The sequence below is a fragment of the Oryza glaberrima genome, chromosome 9 (genome assembly GCF_000147395.1).
Source record: "Oryza glaberrima chromosome 9, OglaRS2, whole genome shotgun sequence".
NCBI lineage: Eukaryota > Viridiplantae > Streptophyta > Magnoliopsida > Poales > Poaceae > Oryza > Oryza glaberrima.
In genome coordinates, this window is record NC_068334.1 from 14,970,184 (window position 1) to 14,985,677 (window position 15,494).

Consider the following 15,494-nt stretch of genomic DNA (forward strand, 5'->3'; position numbering starts at 1 on the left):
GCCTGAGTGCAAATTAAGCACAATCCTTGTGTCAGGAGAAACAGGAGGAGATACAACCAAAACATATATCAACAGGCTCTTAACTTAATTTGACCAGCTACCGTAGTAGCTTAGCTGTGTTGTCAGTTGTTACATTCTATATAAAACTTAAGCTTCCTACGCTGAACCAAATTAATAGGGTAATACAGATCACAACACTACACACCTTCCTCTCTCTATCAGCAGCCTGCCTATTCTCTACTCTACTGGGCTCTTCTCCCCGAAACACAGGGCAAAAAAGAAGAAAGGAAAACTAAACATTTCGTGATACAGACACTGTATTCGCAAAGCCATTAGCTACCTTTTGGGGAGGAGGTTTCTTCTTATAGTTTGCTAGACTACAGTGAGGGCAGATGTATTCCAGCCCATCTGTCTTTGCATAATCCTGTAAAGAAGGTGACTCATATAAGATCAAGCTATGACCAATAGAAAAGGACTGAACTAAAAGTTTTTTTTTTCTAACCTTGAAAGTGCCTAGGCCTTGTCGTCTGTCACAACCAAAATGTGCCCATTCACCACACAAACCACAGTTCACCCAATCTCCAGGAGCGCTACTGGAATTACACAGGAGATGGTGTTAGATTCGATTATGACAAACCATAATCGCAAATTGGGGAACCAAAGGAGGCATAGAAAGGGATGTCCTCAAACCTGTGGCAAAGCAAACAGCATTCCCCGTCTACATCATCATGAGCTAGCTCATATTCCAGTAAATATGTTTCGTAATGTCTTTTCAGTGTGTTTCCAACACCCTAAACATTTTAGGACAAATGTGTACAGTTAACATTTAACATTTCACTTAACAGAATTTGTTGAAGGTAGTAGCAGAGATAAATAAGGTGTCACTTTATGATGAATTTACATCAAAATGAACTACTACTCCGTATATATATTTCAACATAGATGAAAGACAATGATGCTGAAGCTGAGTAGTCCATCAATTAGTTAGTAGCTTTTACCAGACTCACCAACAAAGGAAATGATAAATTTAATACGTGAAAGTAGTGTGAACAAAATGGCATAAAGACATATGTTAGTGGCACTAAGATAACAGCAAAACTATAGCATGCTAAAAGTGGCACAGGTTAAGATCCAATAAGAAAATGCCTTCAAGGTTACGCATTCTATTTGTCACAGTAGTAAATAGTGGATACATACGGTCATTCTATTTGTCACAGTATGGTTACGCATCTTCGAGAAGACTTGACCCTTCCAGTTTATACCATTGCCTACATAAAAGCCACCCCTAGACACCACCTGAAAAAACAAACACTTCGTCAGGAAACGAGCCAAATAAAATGTCTTCTTCTGATCACCTTGCTATGCATAAACCAGAATGTGCTAATTTTAGCATTACCTCTTTGTACAAGTTATATAGGTCAAGGCGCTTCGCATTAAGGACGGCCTCAGGAAATTCAGCTAGTCCTCCATGAGGTACGAGTCGATTATGACCCCTCTGAATTAAAAACTGCATGACATCCTTCAAGAAGTCCTCCTAGAAAAAGGTTAAACACATTATTTTAGCACAATAATGTACTTGTATAGAAGCACTTCATCCTCATGTAAGACCCAAGAAGCATACCTCAGAGCACATCTGAATAGGCAACCGATCACATCCATGTTTCTTCAGAGGCAGTGGGTTCAGTTGAATGATTGACTGAGCATGAGATGGCCCTGAAGTTGATTTTCTATGTGTTGCTGGAGCAGCAGGTACCGAATTATGCTTCACTGGGGGAGCAGCTGGCAAGTTTGGCTTAACCTGACTAGTTTCATGAACAGTAGCTTCCAGGAAACCCATAAAAGGATGCATTTGTTGCTTTCTAGAGTGAGGAATGGGCCTCATAGTTGCAGGCTTCAATTTTGCCTTGGAAGATGAGGAAGGCCCTTCGATCAGACGTTTCTTGTCCTCAGGAATTCCATTCGCACCTAACAAATTTGGTTTCGATTCCAGACCCACCTTCACTCTTTCCTTGGTAAGAGATGCTGACCATCTTGGCAGATGAAAGTATGGGCCATTTTCAATAGCCAAATCTTTGTGTTGATTTGTACAAAAGAAAAGAAGGCGGTCTGCATCTCGCCTATCGAATGAAGCAACAGGCGTGCCATTTATACAACCAATTCCAAGTGCCACTAAGCTCCTGTATGAGATGTCTGGCGCTAAATGCTTCAGAACCTAATTATTCAGAAAAAAAATATTGATGGTCAGTCAAAGATTAACAAATAATGTTTTACATGTGAGGATTAGATAATGAGATTGAAGACTTTTGTTGCTTTCATAACTAATCACTGTTCTTGGAGATCAAAAGCAAAAGCATGAGAAGAGCCTTTTACAATAGAATTACACAACATTATGAACTTTCAGTCGGTGCATCGGAAAAAAAAAAAGATAAAGAGAAGCCAAGTAATGAATAAAAATATGAGCAAATAAGCACACCCTGCACTTCTAATCACAGCATATCTTGTGTGTTCAATACAGTTAGCCAACCTGTGCTGCCCACTTAGGAAGGGTCATCCAAACTTCAAAGGTAGAAGCCCCACAAGCTGTGGACGTTGAAGTGAAAGGCACACTTGATGATAACTTATCATCATTATTTGGCAGAGCACGGACTAGTTGGCTCTTCTCAATGATCTCATCCTTGATGTGGCTTTCCAAAAGCTGCAGAAAGGTAGATGCCATATAATTTTGTACATGTAAGATCAGGAATTATATATCCAGGTTCGCAGAAATTCATACCTGGTCATCAAAACAAGTTTGTGCGCTACCAGAAACAAGAAGTGACACATGAGAAGAACTGCACGTAGTGATGTCGCAACGCATTGTAACCATTCCACGTGGTAAGGATGCAGCATGAAGTGGTGGTGGAGAAGCACTGCCACATATGAAAGAAGTCTTATCAACTATACTCAGCAGCAGAAGAGAAAACAATTTGTTAAGTGGTATTTTAAGTATGATGGAAAATCAATATTGGGACAACTCCAACATGCATAAGGCAAATTGTATACAGTATAAGCTACAGTTTATTAGTAGCTCTAACATAAAGGAAAAAAGGATCACTAGTACACATTTTCTGAAACAGTTTGTCCACCCCTAAAAGAAACTTGACAGCATTATGCGTGACAATCAAACTTGACAGATGGCACAAAACTAAAGGAGTCATGGACATGGTAGTATGCTACAGAAAGGTACGGGTATGTAAACAGCTAGAACAGACAACAATTCAACGTACCTGATTCGATTCTGAAGTTTGCACCCCCGAATCTGCCAAAAACAAGATCAACCGTTAGATAGAGCAATAAGTTGCAAAAACAACACACAAACAGAAGAAAGAACTTGCATAAAAGCTTGGTGGATAATAACTAAAGAAATCCTGATGCATCAAATATCACTATGCTAGTCTATGTGTTTGCATCCTTTGACCAAGAAATAATACAAGAAAAGGATGGACTGCTAACTTCAGATTTTCAGAACCAGCATGTGTACAACGTAGTCTGAGATTTGGTGGTGCCAAGTAAAAAATTGAACCACCATTTTATTACTAGCATCTTGTAGACTGAAACTAAGATGTCTATCTAGATTTTATTTGTGTGGTGTTATTTAGGGTGGTTTCATGCATAGTGCTGTTGTGAGCCACATCAGTACATCAAAACATTTCCGCTCCCTCCCTCTCTTTCCTTAATCAGAACAATTAACACGCAAAATACATCCCTTTTCTAAATATTGAACAAGAAAACAAAATGTTGTAATGTTAAGAAAACAGAACAGTTTCAATAGTATCTAACATACTGAGATCCTAGTTTCTTCAAACTTGAGTTAAGGTATCTAAAACAAAGGTTGCTCATAGAATCATTATACTCCATCTTTTCTTCAGGAAATAGTGTAAAATTTACTCCATGGTCCATAAAAAATAATCAATGTACAGTAGAGCTGCAATGCTTTATTCCATACTTCAATATTCAGAAGTGCATTCAGGCCATCTTCTAATGAACCTAACAAACAAGGATCCTGCAGAAGAGAAGAGGTTAACAACACCATTAAACCAATTCGTACAATAGAGGAAATAAGATGTAAGGAAATTTGGATATAAAATACCAAAGCTTACCGGTGTGCTAGGAACTCCACAAAGAAGAAATTTCATGTTGATGTCATCATCATAAATTTTTATAGCTGGAAACACATCTGAAGAACCTTCCTCCTCAACCATCTCATTCTCAGGAGGGGTTATATTTATCTTTGGAGCATCCCCTAGTAGACGAGGCCCAAGCTTAACACTTTGTACATGGTTGTTTCTTACACAGTATAATCGAAAGGATGCATGAGCAAGCTGAAAAGCATCCCAAGTATGGCTCACCGAACTACATATACAAGAAAATTATTAGTTGTTATTGCCGTATGATGATGATGGTAGAGAGGGAAAAGGATGCTGGTACCTTTGAACCACTGACATTAATGCATGGCGAAAATGGGATGCTGCATATGATGAAAATGAATTTCTCCAGTATATTACGTATGGAATCCCCTGAAATGAAACAACATCACCACTGCTAAATTCCAAATAGTGTCATGTGTAAAATAGTACTGCATACTTGGTTGTTCAACATTTCAGTGCTTGTTTATAGATAAAAGAATCTATAAAGCAAAAATTTCGTCCTACAGAGTCTAGACATTTGTTGAAAAACTACTAGCACTGTACTACTACTATGTCGTAGGGTTAAGATATGATCTAAATGAGACAGACTAAAAAAGGAAAACGTTTGGTACTTCTGAACGAACTACAGTCTCAAAACGATGTTATAAGGTTTGGTTGATTAACAAGATGGAATATTGAAAAAGGAAAATGGAAGACTTCTACCTTTGAATGAACTGCTTGAGCAAGTTTTTCACCAATTGGAACCTCCAGATAAACCTGTATTGACAACCGTTAAGCAGGGTTAGCACCACCCGGACAGAGGAAGTTTTCAAATTCTCACATACCATGGTATGGCACTACAATGTGGTGCCCAGAACATATCAGAGACCATCATGTAACTAGGAAATGATGCAGTTGTGAGGCCTTCTTTTTTGGTTTTCCATTAACAGCTAATAGTAGACAAAGGAAAGGTTGCTCTACTGCTCTTTCAACTAAAGAGTACAAATATTGCATACGCTCAACAAAAGGTTTGTGCTTACTATGGTCGGAAATGGCGGGCTGATGAGACAACTAAACGCCTGCGGATCAGATACGTCATTGTCCCCCCAGACGAGCGAGCCAATCTCCTTCTCATCCTCAAGCTGTTGCCCCTGGATGTACAAGAAGTTGGGCTGAACCACGCGCTGCGCCTCGAGGAACTGCTCTGGTGTCGGGTTGAACAGCGTGTGCACCTGCACTCGAAAATCTCCCTCGTTTTCAGCTCGCACAACAAAACAAATCACCACCCCCCACAACACCAACCGAGAATGCTAGCTCACCTCCAATCTCCCCGACGAGCTGAGCTCCGGGAACGGGTACGACGGCCGCAGCCGCTTCGCCTCCGGCCCTGACCTCGCCTGGGCACGCTTCTCAGCGTGCTTCCCACACAGCACCGCGAGGAGCACGCAGTTCTGCCGCGAGAAGCTCTGGATTTGCGACATGGCCGCCGCAGCAACCCTACCCCCCCCCCTCTCTCTCTCTCTCTTCCCCAACTTCACCTCACGCCCTCATGGAACCCTACAACAACAGCAAGAACAAATCACACAAAATTAAATAAATCCAACCAAATCCGCGGCAAGAACCCACGAATCGACGCGGGGCAAACATACCAGGGCGCAATTCAGAGGCCGAATCGGAGCCCCCGCGACACAGAATCGAGTCAATCGACGGCTTCCCCCTCCCCAGATCGCTCCCTCCCCGCGGCGCCGCAGGAGGGGAGAGAGGATTCGATTTGGAGGGCAAAGGGGAATAATGATATAGAAAAAAAAAAGAGTAAAGTGGGCGAGAGAGAACACACACGGAGCCCTAGCGATTGCCGAAATAGCTCTCTACAATCCCCACTCCGGAAACAATAAAAAAGAAGCGTACTTGTGGTGGTGGAGGCGAATTGGACGCGAGCCCAACCCACCCCGCATCCATCCCGATCGAGCCAAGACCAACCAAAGGAAAAAAAAAAAAACCAAAAGCTTTGGCTCCGCGACGAGATGACGAAATGAATCCAAGAAAAACCTCCACAAATCCTGACCAAGAAATTGAACGCCTCTCCTTGGGAGGAAAAGACTCGATTATTAGCAGCAGCAAACCAACCACCAGCCTGACAATTATTACCAGAGAGGGGGGGCGAGAACAGTAGGCGGCCGGGGATGCGCCAAGATTGGATTTTGACGGCTGCGAGAGAGAGATTTGTGAGAGATTTTTATTTTATTTTCTTTCTCTCTTTCTTTCTCTCGAGCAAGCAAAGCTGCAGCAGTGGAGATGTGGGGGGGGGGGGGGGGGGGGGGGCTCGAGACTTTTCCTCGGATTTTTTTCCTTCCTCTCACATCTAACCTATTCTCCTGATGAAGCCTGAGCCGATGATGCTTGCTGCTGCTGCTGCTGCTGTGGATGTGTTGGTGCGTTGTTTTCTTGGCGCTTTTCGTTTTCTTTTCCTCATTACTTCTACTACTACTACTGCTCTGGCTCGGACGGAAGGGAAGGGAAGGGAATTTTTAGATGATTAGATTAGATTTCGCTGGAAATGGGGATTGGGGGGATTTCTTTTCTTTCTTTTGAGTATGTGGTGTGGTGCAGCGTATATTGATCGATTGGGGGATTTTTAATTTATTTGGACACGTTCGCTGCATCGGCAGGGTGTGTGCAGTTGTATGTTGTTTTTGTTTGTGTGTTTTTCTCTGGGATTTTGGGTTGGGTGCTTGACCTGCTGCTGCGCTGCTGCTTGTCTAGTTCGTGGGGGCAGGCGCCCGTTTGATCCGTCTCGCCGTGTTGCAAATCGCAGCGATGGAGCGAGCTGTGGACTGGACTTCTCACGTGTGATGGGGTCGCTGCCTGGTGGGCCCCACTCGTCAGGGGTGGGTGGTGGGCCCACGTAAGGGCATCAGCCCATGGAATCGCAATTTTTCAAGTGACCACCAACACAACCTACTCTGATAGGCTACTACTACCAGGTTTTACATTACCGTAGATAAACCATGCGGTTACCCTGGTTACCAGTCTTATCGCGGAGGTACGGTAATAGAAATACCGCAGTAACCTCCTTAAATTTAAATAAATTTAAAAAATAATTTAAATTTTTGATAAATTTTGAACGGTTCACGGTTACCGCGTGGTAACCCCGGTCCCGGCGGTTTGGAAAACTCTGAGTGCTACTAAGCTCGTAGAACAGCTACAGTAGTAATATAGTTCGCGTTTGTTCAATCTCGACGGTACAATCTCTCTTAAAAAAAATCTTCGTCCTCAATTTCTTTAGGAAACCTTGTTAAAATAAAATTTAACTTTACAATGCTTAGTTTATTCATTTGTATCATCGAATAGTTATCATCAGCGTCATCCGTTATCTAACCACCCCCATATTCGAAGGAGACTAACGCGACTGAATACTGTGTGTAAAAAGGGAATAAAAGAATAACAATGTCTCAACTCAAGTACTTCATCACATGCACATCAACGAACAATGATGCTGTAATAAGCTGGCTGTATAGTGGTAGTATCATTCAACGAAGATACGGTGGTGAACCGAAGCAAACGTTGTTTGTACATGAATTTTCAACTCCAGTGCACTCTGAATTTCAGGAAATCGTTACAGAGAGATAATCACGTTCGGTTGAAATTCAGATGTTCAGACATACATGAACTCCCCACCCCTGACAGCATTCGCGGCGCCCTTCCTGTCTTCCTCCTCTTCTCGCTCCCGCTCCTTCCGGCTCTCGTACACATGGTCGTCCGTCCTCAGCTCGTGCCGGCAGATCGGGCAGGAGTTGTTCTCGTCCTGCGTGCAACACAACACAACCATGATGGGTATAATGTTCAGCTACACCGAGTTGTAACGATGCGTCGAGGCTACTTTCAGATCATTCAAAGGGGTTATGTGGACATTACCAGCCATGGCTTGAGGCATGGAGGGTGGAAAAGATGCTTGCACGGTAGCTCCTGCATCTTGTCGTCCACCAGCAAGCTCTCCCGGCAAACAGCACACTGAGTCTCTTTGCCCAATCTAGCTATGATTTCTTCCGTCACGGTTACAACTGGTAGATTCGCAACGACTTCCTTTGAAGCTGGAGGCACCTTAGGATTCGCCATCACATTCTGAAAATAGTAGTTCCAAATTCAAGATCCATAACAATATGCAAATCTTGTTACCCTATTGAACTGACTGACAAAATGATGAAATGCGGGCTTTCCATTTTCGAAGAATTTCAGTGGTGGTTACTAGACAATCATAAGAGATACAAGTATATCCTTCTCGTTGTAGCAAGTGACAAGCTTATATAAATTTGAGAATGTGGGTCTAAACCAAGTTGATAATTGCAATAACATAATAACATGAAGAAATTTGGCATGCATCAAAGCATGATGAGCTCCACTTTTAGCAACTTGATCAGCACTTGAATGTGCAGCAGACTAGTAATTGAAAAATCATTTTACAAACCACTGATCAAGACATTCAACAAATTTATCAAATTTGCTTGTTTCTCTATAGCACCTAACATGGGCCAAAAGCCTATGGTTGTGCACAGTTTGGATACTACTCCAGTTTGCAGTGTGCAAAAGTGCAACAAGAAACTAACATAGAAGTTCAGGGCTGAAAAAATAATGAAATAAGTATACCAAATAAATTGATTCTCTCAAGAATTGTTCTTTCTTACCTGCAGAGATTCTTCCAAAGCGGCTTCTAGGTCTCCATCCACTGTCATGGTGTTTAAGAAATTCATTATAGCAGCAGCAGGTGCCATCTCCTCAGCCCTGGACTCTCCGTTGTTGTTCGCACCTTGATCTCCAGAAGGTTCAGCTAAAATGCTAAGTTCTCGTGCTAAATTCTGGGCAACAAGCCAGGCAGGAGGTGGAGGTTCAGGTCCCACTGTAAGATGCCCTTCAAAAAGAAATCTTGTATCTGGAAAAAAAAAGTTTACATCTTCTTAGCAAATAGATATTTATAAGGGTGAATATTTTAAGGAAAGTTTATTTCACCAAAATACACTGCAGACAAATATGTACTTGAAGAACTCCTATGTTTATCAATTTCACCAAGAAATAAATTTAATTGAATATGCATCACAGGTCGCCTCCAGAATAATCATTAGAGTATAGCCAATCTAAGTATGCATATGTGTCTATGAATGTCACATCATCCTATTCAATTATTAATGACATACCTGTTTCCCTGTTGTTTGGCATGGATTCCTCGTTCTCTTTCTCATCAAGATGCTCCCGGGCCCTCAGAATGAAAGTCTTCAGTTGCTCCTTTTCTGAAGGATTAGTTACCAGCTTCTCTGTACCTAAGAAGAGGTTCAGACCAGCACGCCAGAATCCAGGTGCTGTATATCTAGTCTGAAGGACAGTTGCCACACGGCAAACTGTAGAATACATCTGCCAAAGAACAAAAGATTGTGCTAAATGAGCATTATATATGTCGATATGATGGATGATATTAATGAAGGTAGAGTATGGAAAAGAATGCTAATCCAAACAACTGATTGTAGGGGTGTGGTATACTGGTACACAAAAATGGAATCCCTGAGGACGACCTTAACTAAAAAAGCATCAGCATCAGAAGTTAACCTTAACTTAAAAAAAAATCAGAAGTTTTTACATTAACAGGATTACTTCATCAGAAGATAATGAAACAAAAGGATTAGTATTATCCAAGGAAATCACTTTTGTTAGCATAGTTCTGTCCATGTATGTCATTCTTCATTTGCTCGATCGAGTGTGCATAAAGCCACAGGAAACACCTGAGCCAGATTACTCTGTCACTCATCGCTACTTCTGTCTACAAATAATTCCAATCGTTCATGGTGATCGTTATTTTGGTTTCTTGATTCCCGTGAATTGGGCGATGTTAACGTTAACGTCACATCTTACCAAGCCGATTCATTGGATTATAATAAACTACTACTCCGGCAGATTCTTTTTATTGCTTGCTTTGAATTTAACCATGCTCCATGCTAGCTTGAAGAATATGTAAATTTTGATGGGTACGTACTGATTTCACTGCATTTTGATTGGTATTTACTTGTAACGTTTAGCCTCTTGTTATAAATTTAGATATCAAGCTACTTGGAGAAAAGAAAAGGAACAATTTCGTTGGGATGAGATGAGTTATTCTAAGGACGTGTTCCTTACTGACACGACAGGACTAACAATCCCAGAGAAGATCATTTTCATAGGATTAACAATCCCAGAGAAGATCATTTTAATAGGATTAACAATCCCAGAGAAGATCATTTTAATTTCTTCTGCCCATCAATCCCAGAGAAGATCATTTTAATTTCTTCTGCCCATTGATGATGACTTTAGAGTAAGAATTCTACTCCATTACCGGACCAATCGAACCTAGATTCATCATTACCACAGCGGCGGCGACGTTGGACCTAACCCAGGCCGCAACGAAAGGAAATCGGGAAGTAACGTGAGGTGAGAGAGGGGGGGGGGGGGGGGGGGGGGGCTGGCTAGGGGAGGTCGGCCTCATTTACCAGATCGCGGAGGGCGGGGGAGGCGGCGGCGTGGTGGTCCTGGACCGCGGCGGCGAGGTCGGCGACGGCCTCCTCGAAGTGCTGCTTCCTCCCCAGCTTCTGCCGCAGCGCCTGCAGCCGCTGCTCCACCGCCGCGGGGGCCGACATGGTGGTGGTGCCCCGCCTCGAACAAGCTCGCCCACGGGTCTCTCCGTTTTACCGGTCGCCGGTGGTGCGGGAGGAGGAAGGAAGGATGCGTGCGTCGCCGCCGCCGCGGCGCTCGCCGGAGGTATAAATGGAGGTGAAGGCGAGGGCGGTGGCGTCCGCGTCCGGCTTGGCTTGGAGGAGGGGAAAGAAATCCCCAACCCCCGTGGCGGTGGCGGCGTGTCGACGGACACGGAGACGGAGGGGAGGACTTTGCCGTTTACTGCAGACGGCGCCGTGACGGGTGGGGAATCGGGGAAACTGTGTGGGCCTTCAGCACTGGCCTATGGGCCGTCCATCGACGGCCCTCGCGACCCCGAAACACAGCAGAGAGGCCCAGTGTAACTGACGGACCAACATTACGGCCACGTGCGGGAATAAGTCGGGCCCCTCAATTATGGGTAAAATTCAATTCGTATGTCACTCAACCGCAATACCGGATATTTTGAAAACCCCTCCAACTATTTTAAAACGGTGCAATTTTACTCCTAAGACAGTATTGAGAGCGTTGGCATTCACGTCTCATACTAGTCATCAGAAAAAAAAATTAAAAAATAAAGTGGGGACCCACTTGTCATACTCCCCCTCTCTCTCTCCCTCTCCTTCTCTATTCCACACACTTTCTCCACTTTTATTACTGTGTCAACAGAGCTGATGAGGGTGGAGGCCCGGGCATGGATCCGAGGAGATGGTTCTCCCTAGACGGCGGGAGGGGAGGGGACCCCACGACGAAAACGGCGAGCGGTCGTTGGGATGGAGAACGGCGCGGAGCTTGAGGGATGGAGATGTAGCCTGATGACGGTGCGCTCGGCTGGTCAAGAGAGATGGCGTGGATCCGAGGATGAGACGACGCTCCCTGGGCAGTGGCGGGGTCCCCATGGCGAAGACGGTGGCTAGTCGTCAGGACGGAGAATAGCGCGGAGCTCAGGAGATGAAGACACAGCCGACGGCAGTGCGCTCGTCCAGTTATGACTTATGAGGGGTGACGTGATGGAGCAGGTCGGCGCAAAAGTCGATGTAGATCAACAGCCAAGGAAGAGCTCGGCGGGCTTGATGACCCCGATTTGGCAATGTCTATCGTCGGCTCCTCCACAGGCACCTGGATCTAGGCCATTCTTCGCAAGTGGCAGATGGGGGAGTGGCAGTAGTGGCGCTGGCGGTGCAGGGGAGGTAGTGGCGCTGGTAGTGCAGGAGAGTTAGATAGGAGGGGCCGAAGGGAGATAAGGAGGAGAGAGAGAGATAAAAGGGAAGAGTAAGAATGACATAAGCCGCTCTCCAAAATCGATAAGTAAGTTAAAATTATATTGGTTTTAATAGTTAAAAGATTAAGATGTTCGGTATTGTGGTTCAAGGATATAAATTAGATTATATGTTTAGGAGAGTCAAATGGAGATATTCCCCCACAGGCGTCGGCACTCGGCACAACCTTTTCCCGTCCCCTCCCCGTAGCCGCGTGTGCTGGGCGCGTGGCGCCGCAATTCGGTGCATGACCGCGGGTGTGGCGGCGGGCGACCGAGACCAGGGGCTATCGCCGTTGTCGCCTCCCCGCGCGCGCGCTGCGGCGGCACGGCAAACCGAAGTCGGCAAAACAGCCCACGAACTACTCGTACTACTACCACCCTAGCCCCTGCCCAGGCTCGGCCGCCGCAATATCGCCGCGGTTCTTCTGTCCGCGGCACAACACAAAACCACCGTCCCAGTATCATCCCACCGCGCGTCGCGTCGCCGCAACGAAAGGAGGTCGCCCGCACCGCTGCTAGGGGACAGGACACACGCGTGTAATAACGGGAGCCGCAGAGATCGCCTCAACCGCCTCTCTCTCTCCTGTACACTGTAGGCCTGTACATGCCACAGTGCCACTCGCTCTGCTGCGGATGAGCTTTGATTCGCTCAACCGCGTGTCCGTCCGTCCTCACGGGCTGTATGATTTGTGATGAGGTCCCGTCTCTCTGAGCCGCCCTCACCGATCTCGTCGCTTTCTCTTTATCTGTTCATCTTCGTAAAATTGAAGTTACGATTGGGGGGAGAAAAAGATGGGTCTATGTACTTTGACACCTACTTCTCGTATGACCATGTCCATGTAAAATCTGAAGACCGTTAAAATGCATAATTTTTGACAATTTGACCCTTTGTAAAAACTATTTCTACAAATAAACCGCTGCTAAAACTTATTTTAAATCTGACCCTTTTGCTCAACGCCAAATCGTGTGACACTAAACTTAGACACCTCAGCGTCAAATAGCATGGCGCTGAATGTACGTTGACACGCTGACTTACTCTCCCATCCGTCGTGGCACGGTATTCAGCACTAGCTGATGTGGCGCTGAGGTGTCTAAGTTCAGCGCCACATGATTTGGTGTTGAGCAAAAGAGTCATATTTGAAATAAGTTTTGGCAGCGGTTCATTTATAAAAATAGTTTTTACAAAGAGTCAAATTGTCAAAATTTGTGGTTAAAATGAATGAGGTGGGACGATTTTCTCGGATGACCGGGTCTTATGTTAGCGGCAAAAGTAGGAAGAGGTTTGTTCGGTTCAGCGATTCATCGTCTCCCTAGTCCCTACCATTCTTTGAACTACCTGTCTTGTGAAAACAGTACTACTGTACTATGAACCACTCCTACCTTACATTATGGTGAGTATTATTTTTCCATAATTTCAAGCGTCATTTAGGCCCATCTACAAGGACGAGTGAAGTATGGGACAGTACAGGCTCCCGAATTTCAGAGTTCCCCATTTGAATTATCAACCGTGTATATGAATGGACGTATGCCAACAAGACCAAGTAGCGAATGGAATAAGGGTACGTTTTTCCTTGCCGTCGGGATGGAGTTACCTCGTCCCGACAATAAGTACGTTATTGTCGGTAACCGCAGCAAACTGTAAGAAATCATATCAAATTAAAAATTCAAATTATATTTGAAATTTATCTGAATTTGGTGTGGCTATTGTGGTTTTATCTTTACTTATACTCGATGGTAAGCACGATTACCATTGGTTTTGTAAACCATTTGTGAACTTTGTTACTCCGATTGATTTCCTAGGATCAAGAGCATTGATTTGTTTTCTCGATTGATTATTGACTACTCCCTCCGTCTCTAAATATAAGGGGCTTTGGTTGGATATGACATATCTAAATATGGGGCTTGTTTGGCAAGCCGACTGCGATGGCTACGGCTGTGGCTGCGGCTGCGCATAGTGAGTGCGGCACTGTTCGTGCCGGGGCTGCCGACAGCCGAACATGTCTATGAAGCCTATTCAGATTTATTGTCCTAGAATACGTCACGTCGAACCAAAATTTTTTATATTTAGAGACGAAGAGAGTACATTGTAGCTGGATCATCCTTGGCGGTTGACGCGCTCTGTGCTCGGCTACTTGCCGACGTGCTGCCGTGCCTTAATCTCTATCTGGCTAGTTGTGCAACACGCCTGCAGAGAGCACGGCGCACCATAACACCCCAAAACTCCAACAGCAAACGTAGTCACCTATCAGGCATCAGATCCACCAAATCTTTCTTGTGTAGTCTAGTTCTCTAATTTTGATTAATGCTTTGATGCGAACTAAATTATCGAATATTGGATAATAGTTCATAACTAAATTGTGTTATATTTTACATCTATCTATTATATACTAAAAGTCCATTAAACTTCCTACAAACGCTCTCAAGCCGTCACGTGGCATTCTACAAACGTTCTTAAGCCGACACGTGGCGCTCTAATAAATTAAAGAAAGTCCTATAAATTCTAAAAAAGAAAGCAAAACATCCAACCATCTATTTTGATTTAATTTGGTGGACCCATTCTTTTTAACCATTAGATCTATCCTATAATTATTTGTTATGTACATACATACGTAGTACGTATATGTGGATGCATCCAATCAACAACCGATCATTATCCTTGTATCAATCGTTCAGCCATTAGCAGATGGGAACACGGCGCAGGTGGGATTTTTAAACAGCGATGGAGCCTGTTCCAAACCTAGCGACGGCGGCCGGCTGGCCATGACGATCTCTCGGTGTATGCCAGCGCGCCCTAGCTTCATCGATCTATTCATATTGACGCGGCGAGGGCAAGAGGACCGATGACCACTACATACAAATCCTTTACAACTCTGGTGTTGTTTCCTCAATCAAGATTTGATTTCATCTATAATTATCTCTGATTATCTAAAAAAATAACTATCTATGGGATTTGATGCATACAGGAGAAGACGAAAATTAGTCATGCATTCGTGCAACACGTTGGCAGCTTGGCTACTTGCATGGGCATCCATAGCAACGCATGTGGCCAAAGTATAGCAGCAGATAATGCGACAAGATGCATGATCGATCAATGTAAAGTTTCTCTGGTAGCTGCTTTATCTTGGTGATGATGAGTAAGTATACTATTTGGTTTAGCAAAATACTTTCAATCAATTAAAGCCATTGATCTGATCCCACATGCATGCATTTATTTTAACTCCTATTACTTTTTTTTCGAGGCACAAATGTGCCTCATATACACACACACATACACACTTATTTCGATAAATATACACACACTGTAGACCTTTGAGCACCGTTAAGAGATTAGGCTGACAAATCCTATGAACGATGAAGTAACCACACACAACTCGCTATCAACTAGCATGTCGTCT

The 15,494-nt window shown here is 44.1% G+C and overlaps 2 protein-coding genes across 2 annotated transcripts; both read right to left on the bottom strand.

The window, feature by feature from the left end:
• Window positions 1-51: 51 nt before the first annotated feature.
• On the bottom strand, window positions 52-6,869 carry LOC127784343 (AT-rich interactive domain-containing protein 4). Its single transcript, XM_052311573.1, has 16 exons — window positions 5,816-6,869; window positions 5,486-5,723; window positions 5,207-5,398; window positions 4,890-4,943; window positions 4,468-4,556; window positions 4,140-4,392; window positions 3,986-4,042; window positions 3,267-3,298; window positions 2,774-2,909; window positions 2,525-2,695; window positions 1,622-2,212; window positions 1,397-1,534; window positions 1,198-1,296; window positions 691-791; window positions 503-593; window positions 52-424 (listed from the first exon to the last, which is right to left on the bottom strand). Exons 2-16 carry the CDS (start codon window positions 5,645-5,647, stop codon window positions 293-295), a joined length of 2,298 nt encoding a protein of 765 aa, XP_052167533.1. The 5' UTR covers window positions 5,648-5,723; window positions 5,816-6,869; the 3' UTR covers window positions 52-292.
• A 771-nt stretch (window positions 6,870-7,640) lies between these two features.
• LOC127785464 (E3 ubiquitin-protein ligase AIP2) lies at window positions 7,641-11,039 on the bottom strand. The gene is made up of 5 exons (XM_052312918.1): window positions 10,676-11,039; window positions 9,356-9,569; window positions 8,849-9,093; window positions 8,082-8,288; window positions 7,641-7,971 (listed from the first exon to the last, which is right to left on the bottom strand). Exons 1-5 carry the CDS (start codon window positions 10,820-10,822, stop codon window positions 7,822-7,824), a joined length of 963 nt encoding a protein of 320 aa, XP_052168878.1. The 5' UTR covers window positions 10,823-11,039; the 3' UTR covers window positions 7,641-7,821.
• Between the last annotated feature and the right edge of the window lie 4,455 nt (window positions 11,040-15,494).

Excerpts from the sequence above, each read along its gene's own strand:
- LOC127785464 (XM_052312918.1), bottom strand. The coding sequence starts at position 10,822 with ATGTCGGCCCCCGCGGCGGTGGAGCAGCGGCTGCAGGCGCTGCGGCAG. Across the intron at positions 8,289-8,848 it reads CTTTGGAAGAATCTCTGCAG|AATGTGATGGCGAATCCTAA; the intron begins GTAAGAAAGAAC and ends TACTATTTTCAG. Across the intron at positions 7,972-8,081 it reads CATGCCTCAAGCCATGGCTG|GACGAGAACAACTCCTGCCC; the intron begins GTAATGTCCACA and ends TGTTGCACGCAG.
- LOC127784343 (XM_052311573.1), bottom strand. The coding sequence starts at position 5,647 with ATGTCGCAAATCCAGAGCTTCTCGCGGCAGAACTGCGTGCTCCTCGCG. Across the intron at positions 792-1,197 it reads CTGTGACAAATAGAATGACC|GGTGTTGGAAACACACTGAA; the intron begins GTATGTATCCAC and ends TAAAATGTTTAG. Across the intron at positions 594-690 it reads TGCTGTTTGCTTTGCCACAG|TAGCGCTCCTGGAGATTGGG; the intron begins GTTTGAGGACAT and ends GTGTAATTCCAG.